This window comes from Podarcis tiliguerta (genome assembly GCF_965153285.1).
Source record: "Podarcis tiliguerta genome assembly, chromosome: 10".
NCBI lineage: Eukaryota > Metazoa > Chordata > Lepidosauria > Squamata > Lacertidae > Podarcis > Podarcis tiliguerta.
This window is the reverse complement of record NC_139543.1, coordinates 69,837,472-69,857,004: the sequence shown is the minus strand read 5'-3', so window position 1 is coordinate 69,857,004 and position 19,533 is coordinate 69,837,472. Positions and strand designations below refer to the sequence as shown.

Genomic DNA, 19,533 nt, shown 5'->3' with positions numbered 1-19,533 from the left:
AAGGCCCTGCCTCTGGTTGAGGCTAATCTGACTTCCTTAGGGCCCGGAGCCACTAGGGTGTTGCTATTTATGGACCTTAAGGTCCTCCATGGGGCATACCAGGAGAGGCGGTCCCATAGGTACGAGGGTCCTAAGCCGTGAGGTACAAGGTCCCATCGGTACGAGGGTCCTAATCCCTCCATGGGGGATTTTGTGCATGCTCTTGCACCCAGGGCCCCAGGGAGTTGGCACCCAAGACGCCGGGGTGTAGGGTTGTCACCTCGGTTCTGGCAAAATACAGAACCGTTGGGGGATGATTCCCTCACCCCCCCAAATCTGGTGCTGTAGTGAATCATAGAATCATAGAATAGAATCATAGAGTTGGAAGAGACCACAAGGGTCATCGAGTCCAACCCCCTGCCAAGCAGGAAACACCATCAGAGCACTCCTGACATATGGTTGTCAAGCCTCTGCTTAAAGACCTCCAAAGAAGGAGACTCCACCACACTCCTTGGCAGCGGAGTGACTTCAGAGCAATGCATTGCGATCTTTTGCAGCCTTCGAGGGTGGCCACTTTGGAATCGGCCACACACACACATGAACTGGTTGCCTGTGTTTGCCAACCCATAGCTGGAAGACCTCTGTGGAAGACCTTCCACACATCCTTTCAAGAACATGCAATTGGAGAGGGTCCCTAGCTTGGCAGAGAGGGAGGAAGGTGGAGGGCACCTGAAATAATAATAATTGTTTATAACAATAATTTATTTTTTGTGCCCTGCCCATCTGGCTGGGTTTCCCCAGCCACTCTGGGCGGCTTCCAACAAAGACCAAAAATACACTAAGATGTCACATGTTAAAAACTTCCCTGAACAGCTTAAGATGTCTTCTGAAAGTCTAGTAGTTATTTTTCTCTTTGACATCTGCTGGGAGGGCGTTCCACAGGGAGGGCGCCACCACCGAGAAGGCCCTCTGCCTGGTTCCCTGTAGCTTTGCTTCTCTCAATGAGGGAACCGCCAGAAGGCCCTTGGCGCTGGACCTCAGTGTCCGGGCTGAACAATGGGGGTGGAGACGCTCCTTCAGGGATACAGGGCCGCTTAGGGCTTTCAAGGTCAGCACCAACACTTTGAATTGTGCTCGGAAATAAAGGGCAAAACTGTGTCAATGCAGGATGTAGCCGTGGACATTGGAATACGGGACAATCCTGCATTATGCAGGACAGGTGGCAACCCCAGGCCCAAGAAGGGGTGGGGGCCGTGGAAGGAGAGGCAGAGTCTGGGGAGCAGGTACCCATGCAGGAGATGGAGGTAAATAAATCTTGCTTTCCCAAGCTGCAAGAGGGCCTCTGAGCATGTGCAGAGCGCACGTCCCAAGGCCCCACGCATAGTAGGGTCTGCAAGGGGTGATTCAGGCCTGTGCAGGGATTTGTAGGACACACATATTGCTCTGTATTTAATTTACACAAGGGTAAATTAAATACACCTGATGCGGGTGGCGCTGTGGGTTAAACCACAGAGCCTAGGACTTGCCGATCAGAAGGTCGGCGGTTTGAATCCCCGCGACGGGGTGAGCTCCCGTTGCTCGGTCCCTGCTCCTGCCAACCCAGCAGTTCGAAAGCACCTCAAAGTGCAAGTAGATAAATAGGTACCACTCCGGCGGGAAGGTAAAGGGCGTTTCCGTGCGCTGCTCTGGTTCGCCAGAAGCGGCTTAGTCAGGCTGGCCACATGACCCGGAAGCTGTACGCCGGCTCCCTCGGCCAATAAAGCGAGATGAGCGCCGCAACCCCAGAGTCGTCCACGACTGGACCTAACGGTCAGGGGTCCCTTTACCTTTTAAAGATTAAGGGGAAATACAAAACAATCATTCACGCAAAAATAGGATATGTTCAAGAAATACCTACAAAAATACAACAACGTAACATCTATTGAAGCGGTTGAATGACCCTTGAGAAAAGGTTCTCAGCCTCTCTCCTAGCGCTAGAACCCATGGAAAGCTAAACATTGGCAGATTCACGATGGATAAAAGTCCTTCTTCAAATGGCACATGGTCAAACTATGGAACTCAACACATGCATGGAGGAGAGGGCTATCGATGAGCACTAACCATAACGGCTGGGCTCTGCCTCCATGGTGAGAGGCAGCAGTGCTTCTGAATGCCAGTTGCTGGAAACCCCAGGAGAGGAGAGTGGTCTTGTGTTCGAATCCTGTTTGTTATTTTCCTACAGGCCTCTGAGTGGCTGGACTAGATGGCCAGATCTAGGAGGCTCGTCTTACATTCTTATGAGTTGCCATCCAAAATACAGCAGACCCTCTGGATACGAATTCAATTCATTCCGGGGGTTCATGCGCACCCTGAAAAAAACCCCTCTATGTAGAGGTGTCGCTTCTGCGCACACACACGGTGCACTAGAGTGCTTCTGCATATGCATGAACAGCGAAACCCGGAAAAATACGTTACATAAGGGTAGCGTAACCTGAGGGTCTATTGTACCTAGAGCAGGCGAACACATGGATCGCAGGGTTGGTTTTGAGAGAGAGAAAGAGAGAAAAACACCAGGGAACGAGAATCACGGAGCAAGGAAGGAAGCAACCTGGTTTTTTCAGGATCAACTCACAGTTGTGCAGCTTCTTTGCAAAGGGGAAAAGCCCGGTTTTTTGAGGATCAGCACATCACCTTCCCAACAAAGGTCCGTATAGTAAAAGCTATGCTTTTCCCAGTAGTGATGTGTGGAAGTGAGAGCTGGACCATAAAGAAGGCTGAAGAATGGATGCTTTTGAATTCTGGTGCTGGAGGAGACTCTTGAGAGTCCCATGGACTGCAAGAAGATCAAACCTCTCCATTCTGAAGGAAATCAGCCCTGAGTGCTCACTGGAAGGACAGATCCTGAAGCTGAGGCTCCAAGACTTTGGCCACCTCCTGAGAAGAGAAGACTCCCTGGAAAAGACCCTGATGTTGGGAAAGATGGAGGGCACAAGGAGAAGGGGACAACAGAGGACGAGATGGTTGGACAGTGTTCTCAAAGGGACCAGCATGAGTTTGACCAAACTGTGGGAGGCAGTGGAAGACAGTAGTGCCTGGCGTGCTCTGGTCCAGGGGGTCAGAAAGAGTCGGACACGACTAAACAACAACAACAACAAAGTTGTGCAGCTTCTTTTGCAAAAGTAGTTTGAAGCCTCTCTGATTTGTTGACATCCTTCTCAAATGTTCAGCATCCAGGACTGCACACAGGGATTACATAAGAACGGGCAGCTGGATTCCAGTGTAGAATACAAGTCAAACTGCTGCTTCCCATACCTTGGAAATGAGGCTTTTGTTAATGCAGCCTAAAAGCACACCAGCCTTGTGTGCAATTGTCTGCAATCTCTATTTTCTTTTTGCATGCCAAGCCTGGTTCCTTACATCCTGTACAGTCATACCTCTGGTTACAGCCGCTTCAGGTTGCGTTTTTTTCGGGTTGTGGATTGCCGAAACCTGGAGGTACCGGAACGGGTTACTTCTGGGTTTCGGCTGGGGCACATGCGCAGAAGTGCTAAATTGCGCTTTGCGCATGCATAGAAGCACCGAATTGCAGCCCGCATCTGCGCAAACGCATGCAGGTTGTGAACGTGCATCCTGCACGGATCATGCTCACAACCCGAGTGTCCACTGTACCTGTGAATTAAAAAAAAGTTCTGGCTGCATGCAGAACTATTATTATTATTATTATTATTATTTATTATTATTTATACGCCGCCCATCTGGCTGGGCTTCCCAAGCCACTCTAGGCGGCTTCCAAAAAAATATTAAAATACTGTAATACATCAAACATTAAAAACTTCCCTAAGCAGGGCTGCATTCAGATGTCTTCTAAAAGTCTGGTAGTTGTTGTTCTCTTTGACATCTGGTGGGAGGGCGTTCCACAGGGAAGGCGCCACCACCGAGAAGGCCCTCTGCCTGGTTCCCTGTAACTTGGCTTCTCGCAGCGAGGGAACTGCCACAAGACCCTCAGAGCTGGACTTCAAATGTCCGAGTAGAATGATGGGGGTTGAGACGCTCCTTCAGGTATACTGGACCTAGGCTTTGGTCTCTCTTCAATTTCAAGATTTCTGTTTCCCAGACATATTTGCATAATTCCAGGCCCTTCCTCCTACTTCCAAAATATACCAGTCCCTCCTCCAAGGAGTCAAAAAGTCCCAGACACAACTTGTGGATGTAGCCATGTCTCATCCCAGGCTCACCTCCTGGCACAAACAGATCAGCTGTGTGCAGTTTCTCGAGGTGAGATGTTTTGAATATTCCTACTTCAAAATTGGCATGGCAGCCTTGAAATGATGGTTCAACTGTAGTATTTACGGAACAGAACAGGGAACATCCAATGTCTCCCCAAATGACTTTTGAAAGGGCATGTATTGCGAAAGTTTCAATAAACACTTAAGCTGTTTCCTCTTACGTGGAACATCTCTGCAAATGGGTTGCGTTTTGCTGTTTGTTTTCTGCTTCTATTGATCTTTTTCTCAAGAGGCAGAAAAAGGATCCGGTCATGGAAGGGGCACAAAACAGGCCGATAATTTCCTGTTGATACCATACAGATATATCATCTGTCTCTCTCTCTGCAAGTACTTGGGCAGCTGTTATTCTGGTCATGCCCTCTATGTTTGAAAACGTCCAGTGAAGGAAAGATTACCACCTTCCAAGGTCATGTTTAATGTTTAATAGATGATTGTATTTTAATAGTCTGTTGGAGGCCGCCCAGAGTGGCCTGGGAAACCCATCATCATCATCATCATTTTTAATTTGTATACCGCCTTTCTATCTTATAATACTCAAGGCGGTTTACAAGCTGAAGAAACCAAAAATGTACATCTTATAACAATTTAATGCAATACAAAAATGTGATAATAAAACATAACTTTAAAATGGGCAACCTCCATCAAAAAGTAACATTCAACAAAATGGTCAAAGGCCTGGAAACGATGCCTTATGAGGAACGGCTAAGGGAGCTGGGCATGTTTAGCCTGGAGAAGAGGAGGTTAAGGGGTGATATGATAGCCATGTTCAAGTATATAAAAGGATGTCACATAGAGGAGGGAGAAAGGTTGTTTTCTGCTGCTCCAGAGAAGCGGACACGGAGCAATGGATCCAAACTACAAGAAAGAAGATTCCACCTAAACATTAGGAAGAACTTCCTGACAGTAAGAGCTGTTTGACAGTGGGATTTGCTGCCAAGGAGTGTGGTGGAGTCTCCTTCTTTGGAGGTCTTTAAGCAGAGGCTTGACAACCATATGTCAGGAGTGCTCTGATGGTGTTTCCTGCTTGGCAGGGGGTTGGACTCGATGGCCCTTGTGGTCTCTTCCAACTCTATGATTCTATGATAATCATTAGAATAGCATAAAATAATAATATCAACATATAGAAGTTAAACAGAAATCCACTCAACAGTTACAATAATATCTAAACTATAATCAATAAAACAACGGCAAGCCACAGTACATAAAACAATATAATACACATTGAGAAACAGAGGGTAGAGCAAGGCAGGTGGAAGGAGGCCTTGCCTGATGGAGTCCTCTCCCCTCACAGTTCTTCCACCAGGAACAGCTCCCTTATGATGGGCAGTGTATAAATAATAAATTATTGTTGTTGTTGTTGTTGTTGTTGTTGTTGTTATCCATTCCACTGTTGAACAGCTCCTTTCTTGTAACTTGAAGCCATTGGTCCTACTCTCTGGAGCAGGCGAAATCAAGCTTGCTCCATCTTCCAAGTGACAGCCCTTAAAATACAGTGGTGCCTCGCAAGACGAAAAGAATCCGTTCCGCGAGTCTCTTCGTCTTGCGGTTTTTTCGTCTTGCGAAGCAAGCCCATTAGCGGATTAGCGCTATTAGCGGTTTAGCGGCTATTAGCGGCTATTAAAGGCTTAAGGGATTAGCGGATTAGCTGCTAAAAGGCTATTAGCAGCTTAGTGCCTTAGAAAAAGGGGGTGGGGAGCGGAAAAAAATCGCAAGAATCGCAGGACATTTTCGTCTTGCGAAGCAAGCCCATAGAGAAATTCGTCCTGCGAAGCACCTCCAAAACGGAAAACCCTTTCGTCTAGCGGGTTTTCCGTCTTGCGAGGCATTCGTCTTGCGGGGCACCACTGTACTTGAAGATGGCTCTCATATTCCCTCCCAGTCTCCTCTTTTCCAGGCTAAATTTACCCCGCTCCTTCAACCGTTCCTCATCAGGCTTGGTTTCCAGACCCTTGATCATCTTGGTCGCTCTCCTCTGCCCACCTCCCAGTTTGTCAATATCCTGCGTGGACTGAGGTGCCTCTTAAGTTACACTCTTCTCCAATGGATCACAGCCTCAGCTACCTTGGATCTTGGCCATCGGCGGACCTGCAGCTTTTCTGTGTTCAAATACGGTGTTTTGAGTAGCCGGTCAGCTAGCTTGGCAACGCTTTGTTTCTTTTATAACTTTTAAAGCACGTGCATTTTAGCATGTTACAGGGAACCAGGCAGAGGGCCTTCTCGGTGGTGGTGCCCGCCCTGTGGAACACCCTCCCTTCAGACGTCAAAGAGAAAAACAACTACCAGACTTTTAGAAGACATCTGAAGGCAGCCCTGTTCAGGGAAGCTTTTAATGATTAATAGATTGTTGTATTTTAATCTGTTGGAAGCTGCCACATGGGTGGGGTGTTGTTGTTGCTGTTTAGTCGTTTAGTGGTGTCCGACTCTTCATGACCCCCTGGACCAGAGCACGCCAGGCACTCCTGTCTTCCACTGCCTCCCGCAGTTTGGTCAAACTCATGCTGGTCTCTTCGAGAACACTGCCCAACCATCTCGTCCTCTGTCGTCCCCTTCTCCTTGTGCCCTCCATCTTTCCCAGCATGAGGGTCTTTTCCAGGGAGTCTTCTCTTCCCATGAGGTGGCCAAAATATTGGAGCCTCAGCTTCAGGATCTGTCCTTCCAGTGAGCACTCAGGGCTGATTTCCTTCAGAATGGAGAGGTTGGATCTTCTTGCAGTCCATGGGACTCGCAAGAGTCTCCTCCAGCACCAGAATTCAAAAGCATCAATTCTTTGGCGATCAGCCTTCTTTATGGTCCAGCTCTCACTTCCATACATCACTACCGGGAAAACCAGAGCTTGAACTATACGGACCTTTGTTGGCGGTTGGGGTATAAATAATATGTTGCTGTTGTTATTGTTGTTGTTGCTGCTGTTGTTGTTGTTATAGCAGCAGGTTCCAGGCCCCCATGCACTCTGGAGAAAGAAACTTTTATATACAGTGGTGCCTCGCAAGATGAAAAGAATCCATTCTGCGAGTCTCTTCGTCTAGCGGTTTTTTCGTCTTGCGAAGCAAGCCCATTAGCGGATTAGCGCTATTAGCGGCTATTAGCGGCTATTAAAGTCTTAAGGGATTAGCTGCTAAAAGGCTATTAGCAGCTTAGTGCCTTAGAAAAAGGGGGTGGGGAGCGAAAAAAAATCGCAAGAATCGCAAGACATTTTCGTCTTGCGAAGCAAGCCCATAGGAAATTCGTCCTGCGAAGCGCATTGAAAAACGGAAAACCCTTTTGTCTAGCGGGTTTTCAGTCTTGCGAGGCATTCGTCTTGTGGGGCACCACTGTACTTGAAGATGGCTCTCATATTCCCTCCCAGTCTCCTCTTTTCCAGGCTAAATTTACCCCGCTCCTTCAACCGTTCCTCATCAGGCTTGAACTATACGGACCTTTGTTGGCGGTTGGGGTATAAATAATACATTGTTGTTGTAGTAGTAGTAGTAGTAAATAATATGTTGTTGTTGTTGTTGTTGTTATAGCTGCAGGTTCCAGGCCCCCATGCACTCTGGAGAAAGAAACTTTTATATATTTGTTAAGGGAGCAGGAATCGCCAATAACAGATGTCGAGGGGTCATTGACTCCTGTCTCTCTTTTTTTATTTCAAGGTTTACGAAATGCCCCCCGCTGCTGGGACGTGATCCAGCCCCTCCTCTGCGCCGTGTACATGCCCAAGTGTGAGGATGGCCAAGTTGAGCTGCCCAGCCAGACCCTCTGCCAAGCCACCCGGGGACCTTGCACCATCGTGGAACGAGAGCGGGGCTGGCCGGACTTCCTCAAGTGCACCACGGACCACTTTCCTGAAGGCTGTCCGGTACGAGAGCAGGGGGCGGGGGGTGCTGGCACCGGGACGTCCTGTAGGGGGAGCTGCAGTTGGGGGGGGGGGAGTTGGGATACTGCCGGGATGACAGGGGCATCAGGCAGGTGTCAGGCTGGTTCCAGCCACCGGCCGGCAGCCGGTCTCCCTTGGAAGAGCATCAAACAGCAACACGAGCCTCAGATGATAATAATAATAATAGTTATGTACTGAAGTTCTCACCCTGGGCCAGCAGGGGGATACGGTAGATAGTTATGCAAATAAGGGATCGAAAGTGACGTTCAGTGATTGGATAGTTTTAGAAAGTTGTTACAGTTACATTGTACTGGAGCTCTATATAAGCAGGCTGGCTGAACCCTTCAGTTCAGTTCTGTCCTGGCTTGTGAATAAACGAGCTGTTTGAAGAATCGCTGTGTCGTCTGATATGTTCACCACCACCACCAACAACAACAACATAATAATAATAATAGTAAATTTTATTTATACCCCGCCCTCCCCAGCCAAGACCGGGCTCAGGGCAGCTAACAACCGATAATTTAAAAAAGTTGATTAAAATAAAATTTAAAAAACAAGATTAAAATACAACATTAAAACATTAAGATGCAGCCTAAGGTACGTTTAGAGACTTGTGCACACTCTGTCAGCAAATCTTCTCACAGCAGAAGAGGCGGACAGAGAAATGTGTAAGCATAATGTACAGCATTTTATTCAGCATAGTTCAGGAACAGAGGAAAACATGTCTGCTTCCCTTCGTCTCCAGCAAAGCAGCAGTAACACAAAACAGAATTTCCCAGCAGACTGCTGGAAGTAAACAGGCATGTGACACACAAAAGGGTCATGCCTGTACCTTTTTAAGGTGGAATGGAACTATATCCTAACTGTGCTGGTCCCGGGCGGGGGGTGGGGTTTACCGTGTGGCGTGGTCTAAGTCCGCTCCTAGGTCGAGGGTAAGGAGGCTGTCTGTCAGGGGTGAAGCGAGGTCCAAAGCGAGGAGTCGGGCATGGTCAGGAACTCAGGAGAGCAGGACAGGGTGTCGACAGGAACAGGTTTCCAACAATGTTGCTCCCGCAACTTGGGACTGGGGCTGGCTGGCTTTTATCTGCCCCAAGGCACAGGGCAGCCCCGATCCTCTGGTGACTCGCCTCTCCTGGTCTGGAGGCGAGCACTCCTCCTGAGAGAACTTCGTTCCCTCCGCCTCTCTGCCCTGAGCCTCTTCAGCTAAGGAGACGCTGGAGGGTTACCGGACCCAGAGGCAACCTCACCTTCCCCTGACAAGGCTGGGGGAGGCGCACCTGCAGGCAGTGGGTCCTCCATCACCTCCGGAGCCAGTGTGGATTCACCTGGTGTCTGCTCCTGAGGATCCGGCACAGGTGCAGGCCGTTCAGATTCAAGCCCCTGCCCTGGCTCAGCCAGTCCTGTGCAGGCTGGGATTCCTCCAGTTCAGCCTCTGAATCAGATTCCCAGGCCATCACACTAACAGGGAGATCAGCTGAGACGGAAAGACCCTGTTTTGCAGTGAGAGGGGAGTCAGGAAGCTCTGCCCATTCATTTCTCAGTGGAAAATGTGCTCCAGAACATCAAGGTCAGCGTTTTGCCACTGGCAATTGCCACCACATGGAGATTTCTGGGCCGCCACAGTTTAAAAACCTCTGCCGTAGTCCACAGTTTTGTTTCGTTTTTAATTTTTACCAACAACCAAAACACAAACATTGAAAACAAACAGTGAAACCCCCCCAAGCGGCTGATACATTGGGTATACATAATCAATAAGAACGTATTCAAATCAACCATATGTACAATTCTATATACCTAAACACTGCGCCCTCCACAAGGTTTATTTAACTTTTAATATTTTAATTGCCCCAAACTGTTCAAACCTGCCCAAATAATTCAATATCTTCTCAAACCAATCCTCCCCCTCCTCCTCCTCCTCCTCCTCCTCACTGACCTTAAACCCTTTCATTTTATGTATCTTCACAGTTAGATATTCTAAGATTATAATATTTTTCAATTTTCCCCTCCATTGTTTCACCCCTAGCTCTTCTGCATTTTTCCAATTACTCACTATAAGCTGTCTGGCTGCAATTACCATCAATTTTACCCATTTACATTCCTCTTTTGTTTCTAACTCGGTGCTACTCAGGCTAATAACAATCATTAATTTAGATATTTCCACCTTCCTACCCACATTTCCCGATATTTCTATACCAGTCTGTTTCTAGAATTTCATTAACTAACGGACAGTCCCACCACATATGACTGTATGTTCCCATCACTCCACGTTTCCTGCAACAATTCTTAATTCCAGATTATGTAATATGATATAACCTTACAGGTAATACCATTTTTGCACCACAAAACTGTAGTCCACAGTTAATCCCATTTCCGTCTCCACTGTTTCCACTGCACAGAATGAGGTCCAGAACATCAAATTCAACAGCTCAGGGCAATGTGAGGCCCCCCTGGTCCGGACGGACAACCCCAAGAGTTGGTACGAGGACGTCGAAGGCTGCGGCATCCAGTGCCAGAACCCCCTTTTCACTGAGAAGGAGCACCGTGAAATGCACGTCTACATCGCCTCCTTCAGCTCCGTCACCATTTTCTGCACCTTCTTCACCTTGGTGAGCATAGACTACTGCAGTGCACTGTCCCTGGGGCTGCCCTTGGAGACGGTCCAGACTCTGCGGCTAGCGCAGAAACGCAGCCGCAATAATATTGACCGGACTTCTGTCATGTAGCAGCAATGATTGCGAGAGCTGCACTGGCTCCCAATAATAATAATAATGATAATTTATTACTTATAGCCCGCCCATCTGGCTGGGTTTCCCCAGCCACTCTAGATGGCTTCCAACAGAATATTAAAACACAGTAGTCTATTAAACATTAAAAGCTTCCCTAAACAGGGCTGCCTTCAGATGTCTTCTAAAAGTTTGGTAGTTATTTTTCTCTTTGACATCTGGTGGGACGGTGCCACTACCAAGAAGGCCCTCTGCTTGGTTCCCCGTAGCTTGGCTTCTCGTAGCGAGGCAACCACCATAAGGCCCTCGGCGCTGGACCTCAGTGTCCAGGCTGAACGATGGGGGTGGAGACGCTCCTTCAGGTCTACTGGACTGAGGCCGTTTAGGGCTTTCAAGGTCAGCACCAATGCTTTGAATTGTGCTCTGAAATGTACTGGGAGCCAATGTAGGTCTTTCAGGACCAGTGTTATATGGTCCCGGCAGCCACTCCCAGTCACCAGTCTAGCTGCCGCATTCTGGATTACTTGTAGTTTCCGGGTCACCTTCAAAGGTAGCCCCACGTAGAGTGCATTGCAGTAGTCCAAGCGGGAGATAACCAGAGCATGCACCACTCTGGCAAGAAAGTCTGTGGGCAGGGAGGGTCTCATCCTGCGTACCAGATGGAGCTGGTGTCTTTTAAAAGTCTGGTATTTTTCTCTTTGACATCTGGTGGGAGGGAGTTCCACAGGGCGGGTGCCACCACCAAGAAGGCACTCAATAAGTTACCGAGCCCCATTCAAGGTCCTGACGTCAACCTGTAAAGCCCTTAACACCTTGCAAGCTGGGTGTTTGCCCTCGGAGTTGGACCTCAGTGTCCGGGCTGAACAATGGGGGTGGAGATGCTCCTTCAGGTAAACAGGGCAGCTTAGGGCAGGTGTAGGCAAACTCAGCCCACCCGGCGTTTTGGGACTACAATTCCCATCATCCCTGTTAGCTAGGGATGATGGGAGTTGTAGTCCCAAAGCATCTGGAGGACCGAGTTGGCCTAGGCAAACTTTCAAGGTCAGCGCCGACACTTTGAATTGTGCTCGGAAACGACCTGGAAGCCCGTGTAGATCACCAAATCCATTCTGCGTTGGCTGGGCGATCCCTTCTCCAGCGGGGAACAGATGCGTGCAGGCAAACTGATCAGGATTGAACTCTCTGCTGTCCGCAGGCCACATTCCTTGTTGACTGGAAGAATTCGAACCGGTACCCGGCGGTCATCCTCTTCTACGTCAACGCCTGCTTCTTCATGGGAAGCATCGGCTGGCTGGCGCAGTTCATGGATGGAGCCCGCAGTGAAATCGTGTGCCGTGCCGACGGGACCATGCGATTGGGGGAACCCACGTAAGTACCAGTTTGCACATCTCAGTATAGAAAGTCTTGATCTGATGTGTTAAGAGATCTTTCCTCTTCTAACTAATTTGAGAGGGTTCTGGAAGCTTTTCTGCGTGAAAGAAACAGGCAGAAGGTTTGTGGTGTTTGGGTTATTCCTTCTGAGAAGCTGAGTGTTGTTGTTGTTTAGTCATTTAGTCGTGTCCGACTCTTCGTGACCCCATGGACCAGAGCACGCCAGGTCCTCCAGTCTTCCACTGCCTCCCGCAGTTTGGTCAAACTCATGTTTGTAGCTTCGAGAACACTGTCCCACCATCTCGTCCTCTGTCGTCCCCTTCTCCTTGTGCCTTCCATCTTTCCCAGCATCAGGGTCTTTTCCAGGGAATCTTCTCTTATGAGGTGGCCAAAGTATTGGAGCCTCAGCTTCACGATCTGTCCTTCCAGTGAGCACTCAGGGCTGATTTCCTTCAGAATGGATCGGTTTGAAAGCATCCATTCTTCGGCGACCAGCCTTCTTTATGGTCCAGCTCTTGCTTCCATACATCACAACTGGGGAAACCAGAGCTTTAACTATACAGACCTTTGTTGGCAAGGTGATGTCTCTGGTTTTTAAGATGCTGGAGAAGCTGAGTGCAGCTGGCTTAAACTGGTCCTGTTATCTCTTTCTGTCTAGGTCAGGGGTAGGCAACCTAAGGCCTGGGGGCTGGATGCAGCCCAATCGCGTTCTAAATCTTTATTGGAAGGATTTTCTCCCAAATTGATTTTTGAATTCTGAACTTATTGTTATTCACGTTTTATACTGTATTTTATGCTGTTTTTTGTTACGTCAATTAAGTGTTTTAAATTTGTTGGTAGCCGCCCTGAGCCCGGTTTTCTGAACTGGGAAGGGCGGGGTATAAATATTATTTTTTTAAAAAAATTATTATTATTATTATTATTATTATTATTATTATTAAATCCAGCCCGCGGACAGTCTGCGAATCAGCATGTTTTTTACATGAGTAGATTGTGTCCTTTTATTTAAAATGCATCTCTGGGTTATTTGTGGGGCATGGGAATTAGTTTATTTCCCCCAAAAAATATAGTCCGGCCCACCACATTGTCAGAGGGACAGTGGACCGGCTCACAGCTGAAAAAGGTTGCTGAATTAGACAAGTTAACGGAGAATTCGGAACCAGCGAGACCAGAGATTTACCGAGGACTGGAATAAATTTACAGAGTATATTAAGAATATATGTGAAGGTCAATTAACATTTGTAGGTTTTCAAGAAGTTCTGTGATAATAATGGAAAGAAATATTGTTTTATAATAATTGTTAAGGTTAATTTGGTTAAAAAAAACAAAACAATATAGATGCAAGAAATGTGAATAACTGTGAAAACATTAAAATTTCCAGATAGACTGAAGGAAGTCTGAAAATGGAAAGATTAGAATTGGATGTATAATTCAAATGGAAAGTGTTGTTTTTTTTATTGTTAAATTTGAAAATTTTATAAATAAAAAATTTAAAAAAGGGGGGAAAAAGAAAAAGGTTGCTGACCCCTGGTCTAGGTCATGCTGACTATAAAAGAAGGAACCTGGGTTTCACTTTCCCTTTCTAACTCTTTTCCTTCTAGTGTGGTCTTCTGTATATAGTATGCTTTGTGTTAAGGTTTAGTCTTATTATATATGTAAGTATCTGAAGAAGTGTGCATGCACAAGAAAGCTTATACCCAGAACAAACCTAGTTGGTCTCTAAGGTGCTACTTCTTTCTTTATGGTCCAGCTCTCATTTCCATACATCACTACTGGGAAAAGATATTTGTTAAAGACAAAATAAAGATGAGCGTAAAAATAAACAGTCATTATCTGAGGATTCATGTGGACCCGTGCTTTGTAACCACATTTTTGCGCCATTGCGGCCCCACGCAACAGTGGGTGCATGATTTTTTTGGTGCAGGCTGTAGCCATGGACATGCTATGTGATCTGATGATGGTGAATTTGGGGTGACCCAATGCAAAAATCCTGAGGATCCATGGGCTTTTACCTCCCCCCTCCTAGGCAGCCTCCTTTATCTCTAGCGTCCCTTATCTCCCTCCTGATCGCTTACCGATCACCTGCTGCCTTTCAACACTCCCTTCCCTCGGAGCAGTTTTTTGCTCCTCCTTTTCTTCTAATTTCTTTCCTTATTGCTTTAGTCTTCCTGTTTACCCCTTTGCAAATTTGCTGTCTTTCCCTCCCCCCTCCCAGGCAGCCTCCTTTATCTTTAGCGTCCCTTATCTCTCTCCCCATCTGCAAATGATCAGCGGCTTTGTTTCAACACCCCCGTCCCTCTTTGTAAAACAAAACAAAACACAATCTGCTATTCGGCTCCAGGGACCACGCATTTGCTCCACAAAACACACAGACATTTCCCCTTACTTTTTAGGAAGAAAAAAGTGTCGTCTTATGGAGCGAAAAATACGGTACTTCCTTAATTGAAACTTGCTTTGTACACCATTCTGTTCTCAAAATAAATCCCTTGAATACGCGCTTAACTTTATTTTCTCCCTGTCGTTTAACTTGCTTTAAATTTTTTTTGGGAATTTCATTACCCATAATTCCTAGCAGGAAGGATTCAGGCTTTGGGGGGAAATAATATTTAAACATTTTCTTAAGAAAATGCCCTTTCCTCTACCTGCAGCTCCAACGAGACCCTCTCCTGCGTGATTATCTTCGTCATCGTCTACTATTCCTTGATGTCGGGTGTAATCTGGTTTGTCATGCTTACCTATGCCTGGCACACATCCTTCAAGGCGCTGGGTACCACCTACCAGCCGCTGGTGGGGAAGACCTCCTACTTCCACCTGGTCACCTGGTCTGTTCCCTTCGTCCTCACCGTTGCCATTCTGGCGGTTGCCCAGGTAAATTTATTTTTATTTTATTTATTTATTATTTTTTGTATCCCACCTTTTCCCCCTAACAGAGACTCAAAGTGGTTTACATAGTAAATCTGGATTCTTTTGAAAGTTGCATGATGTTTTGCCTTAAATGCTCAGTGCCTGACAGAACGGACCACGTTATTTCACTACTTTCTGCTGTGTGCTCTTCATATTTTTAGAACAAAAATGCAACCGATGACAGTCTGGGAAAGTCACTTAAAATCCACTAAGGTCAGAGTAGTTATGCTCCAGACATTCACCGATGATTTACTGGTAATCGCTTTTCTACATAAAAATGGCAACCATAATTTTAAGTGATAGACATTGTTGTTGTTTAGTTGTGTCCGACTCAGTGCTGATTTCCTTCAGAATGGAGAGGTTTGATCTTCTTGCAGTCCATGGGACTCTCAAGAGTCTCCTCCAGCACCAGAATTCAAAAGCATCCGTTCTTCGGCGATCATCCTTCTTTATGGTCCAGCTCTCGCTTCCATACATACATAATGTGATAGACATTAGGCTAGTAGAAAAAGATTGAAACAAGCTTCATCTCTATTAAAAGAGCATGCAGAGAGTATAGCTCACATTTGTTCCAATCAGGCTGCTTGGAATTATCAAAGGTTTTTGTTTCTGGAAATGATCTATTTGGCTTCCCCATTAAAAAGCCTGCTGATCAAAGTTGGCGGCTTTAAAAAAAAGGCGCAAGACGTTTTCGTCTTGCGAGGTACCACTGTACTTGTTTCCAGTTTTTTTAAGCTTTCTGTCTTCTCTCCCTGTCTCTCCCTCCCTCTTGCTTTCCCAGGTTGACGGGGATTCTGTGAGCGGCATTTGCTTTGTGGGCTACAAGAACTACCGCTACCGAGCCGGTTTTGTCCTGGCCCCCATCGGCCTAGTGTTGATCATCGGTGGCTATTTCCTGATCAGAGGTGGGCTCTTCTCAATTTCTTCTCTCTGGCGCTTTTTAATATTTAATGCTGTACCGTTTTTAACACTTGATTGGGAGCCGCCCAGAGTGGCTGGGGAAACTCAGCCAGTTGGGCGGGGTATAAATAATAAATTATTATTATTATTATTACAGTGGTACCTCGCAAGACGAATGCCTCTCAAGACGAAAAACTCGCAAGACGAAAGAGTTTTTCATTTTCTGAGTTGCTTCGCAAGACGGATTTCCCTATGGGCTTGCTTCGCAAGACGAAAACGTCTTGCGCCTTTTTTAAAAAACCGCCAATGCATTCCTATGGGAAACCGTCAATACACATTGGTGCTTCGCAAGACGAAAAAACTCGTAGAACAAAAAAACTCACAGAACGAATTAATTTCGTCTTGCGAGGCACCACTGTATTATTATTATTATTATTATTATTATTATTATTATTATTAATTCTGCCGCTTGCCTCCTAGGTGTGATGACCTTGTTCTCCATCAAAAGCAACCACCCAGGTCTCCTGAGCGAAAAAGCCGCTAGTAAGATCAATGAGACGATGTTGCGCCTTGGTGAGTAGGCCGGACTTGCGTGGCAGGATCTGTAGGTTGTGGGGGTTTTTTTGGGGGGGGGGGCAGTTCCTGCAGAGAAAAAGGAAGTTGGGACAACATTAATTGATTGTGGTTTTATGTAAACTGTGTTATTTTTACTGTTGTTAGCCGCTCTGAGCCCAGCTTTGGCTGGGGAGGGTGGATATAAATAAAATTGTATTATTTATTACTCCTGAAGGACCAGCTGCCCTGGACACAGAATGGACCTGCGACTCCATGGACAGCTGTGAGTCCAAAATGACTCCCAGGCTGCATACCTGGTCCTTCAGTGGCACAGTTACCCCATTCAGGACTAGGGAGTCCCCCACACCAGCCTGCCTCCTGTCCCCGCAAAAAGAGTACTTCTGTCTTGTCAGGATTCAACCTCAATCTGTTAGCCGCCAATCTGTTAGAAAGCAAATGGCAGAGGTGGAGAGGCCTGTGGGATTCGATCAGAAACGATTGTCAATGAATCAAACCCAGTCAACACCATGCTTTCATCGGGGACACAGTGGCTTGCTCCATATTTCATAATTCCTCATAGCAATCCCCCCTGACCCCCACGCTCTGGATATCTGCACTCCTCCATGCCCTGAAGTAGCTGGACGTGTGACGGACTCAATTTCTTTCTCCCTCCCTGGCAGGGATCTTTGGCTTCCTGGCGTTTGGCTTTGTGTTCATCACCTTTGGGTGCCACTTCTACGATTTCTTCAACCAGGCGGAGTGGGAGAGGAGCTTCCGGGAGTACGTCTTGTGAGTAGCGGGTGCCCACCCATGTTCCCCTCTTGTTCCAGGCAGGGGGCCACTGGCTGCCTTCGTGGGTGGCTCTTTTTGCGGGTGATCTCTTAGAGGCCAACCCAATGCCCTTCGGGTGCCATGCTGTGTAGCTCAAGAGCTGAGGCACCTGGGTGGCAAAGGCTGGGATGGAGCAACACTCCAGGGGCATTGTGGGAAATCAAGATGGCGCCTCACGCTCCCAGCCGTCAGGCACTGGGGAGTATCGGAGCGGAGGGATGTATAAGGGATTAAAGGTGGCCCTGAAGACCCCTGGCAGATGCTCACATGCTGATGCCAAGCCTGGGAAATGGTGTATCTGCGGAACAAACCCACGTCCACCAAAACGCCCACTTTGAATTGTACACCAGGAAATCCAGATTCTGCGACGACGTCCAGAATCACAGTGTATTTATTATTATTTATTAAATTCGTATACCGTTCTTCATTGAAAGATCTCAGGGTGGTTCACAGAATAAAATACGGGATAGAACACAAGGAAATGTTCAAACCAAAACAACAAAACAATAACACGCCCAATCGCCCTCCAAGTAGAGCTCAGTTTCTTACACACAAACCATTGTCTGGAAGAAAGCATCACAATTCGACAGCAGCAGGGTTTCCCTATAGGATGCTTCATTTTCAGGCTATAAGTGGTACTTTCATAGAATCATAAAATCATAGAATCATGGAGTTGGAGGAGACCACAAGGGCCATCGAGTCCAACCCCCTGCCAAGCAGGAAACACCATCAGAGCACTCCTGACATATGGTTGTCAAGCCTCTGCTTAAAGACCTCCAAAGAAGGAGACTCCACCACACTCCTTGGCAGCAAATTCCACTGTCGAACAGCTCTTACTCTCAGGAAGTTCTTCCTAATGTTTAGGTGGAATCTTCTTTCTTGTAGTTTGGATCCATTGCTCCGTGTCCGCTTCTCTGGAGCAGCAGAAAACAACCTTTCTCCCTCTATGTGACATCCTTTTATATATTTGAACATGGCTATCATATCACCCCTTAACCTCCTCTTCTCCAGGCTCCAGTACTTTGAGTAGCGGGTTCTACTCAAATCAATAATCTTTGCAGATTTAAAGAAATCTTTGTTGAATGATCTTATGAGCTTTAGCCAATGCGTTGGTTAAAGTATGAATTAAATTTGGGGTACTTTCATTTTTTTTTTTTATTGCAGGGATGGGGAATCTGTGCTGTTAGACTACAACTCCCATCACCCTTGACTATTGTCCGTCCAGGTTGCTGGGAGTTGTAATTCCCCATCGGGGGGGGCGCAGGTTCCCCACCCCTGTTTAACAGGATTCACACATAATCCCAGAATTCCAACTCCACTCGCACAGGAGAAAATGTGTCTTCTAAGGGGGGCGTTTATTAGGCGGGGTGATCTACTCAGAAGAAAGTCCTATTGAATCCAGTAGCACTTACTCCCAGGTCTGCGTGGTTAGGATTGCAACCTTAACCTTGCAGCTATAATCTCCTGATATCTCTTCAAATTCAGATGGCTGTTTGGAGGTCTGAGGTTCCTTCCGCCTGTGTACCCCGGCTTTTAACACTTGAGGTGTATGTTTGACAGCTGTGGTCTAAACCACTGAGCCTCTTGGGCTGGCCGATCAGAAGGTCGGCGGTTCGAATCCCTGCATTGGGGTGAGCTCCCGTTGCTCGGTCCCTGCTCCTGCCAACCTAGCAGTTCGAAAGCACACCAGTGCAAGTAGATAAATAGGTACCGCTCCGGCGGGAAGGTAAACGGCATTTCCGTGCGCTGCTCTGGTTCGCCAGAAGCGGCTTAGTCCTGCTGGCCACATGACCCGGAAGTTGTACGCCGGCTCCCTCGGCCAGTAAAGCGAGATGAGCGCCGCAACCCCAGAGTCGTTTGCGACTGGACTTAACTGTCAGGGGTCCTTTACCTTTACCTCTCCTTTTTTTATTGTAAGTTGTTTTATAATAATAATATTAAATTTTTATTTATACCCCATCCTTCCCAGTTCAGAAAGCCAGGCTCAGGCCGGCTAACAACAAATTTAAAACACTTAATTGATGCAACAAAAAACAGCATAAAATACGGTATAAAACGTGAATAACAATGAATTCAGAATTCAAAAATCAATTTAGGGGGGAAATTCATCCAATAAACGTTAGATGATCATCCAATAAACGTTATATGA

At 46.9% G+C, this 19,533-nt stretch overlaps 1 protein-coding gene and 1 long non-coding RNA gene across 2 annotated transcripts in view; one reads left to right on the top strand and one right to left on the bottom strand.

The window, feature by feature from the left end:
• LOC310659301 overlaps positions 1 to 19,533 on the bottom strand; it is a 327,135-nt gene that overhangs the window by 17,091 nt on the left and 290,511 nt on the right. The gene's annotated exons all lie outside the window — the stretch shown is intronic.
• Positions 1 to 19,533, top strand: part of SMO (smoothened, frizzled class receptor) — a 31,075-nt gene that overhangs the window by 1,917 nt on the left and 9,625 nt on the right. Inside the window, exons 2-8 of the mRNA XM_083401965.1 lie at positions 7,877 to 8,082; positions 10,497 to 10,706; positions 12,019 to 12,191; positions 14,843 to 15,062; positions 15,880 to 16,003; positions 16,479 to 16,571; positions 17,234 to 17,342. Coding sequence (XP_083258091.1) covers positions 7,877 to 8,082; positions 10,497 to 10,706; positions 12,019 to 12,191; positions 14,843 to 15,062; positions 15,880 to 16,003; positions 16,479 to 16,571; positions 17,234 to 17,342 — 1,135 coding nt within the window. The remainder of the gene's footprint in view (positions 1 to 7,876; positions 8,083 to 10,496; positions 10,707 to 12,018; positions 12,192 to 14,842; positions 15,063 to 15,879; positions 16,004 to 16,478; positions 16,572 to 17,233; positions 17,343 to 19,533) is intronic.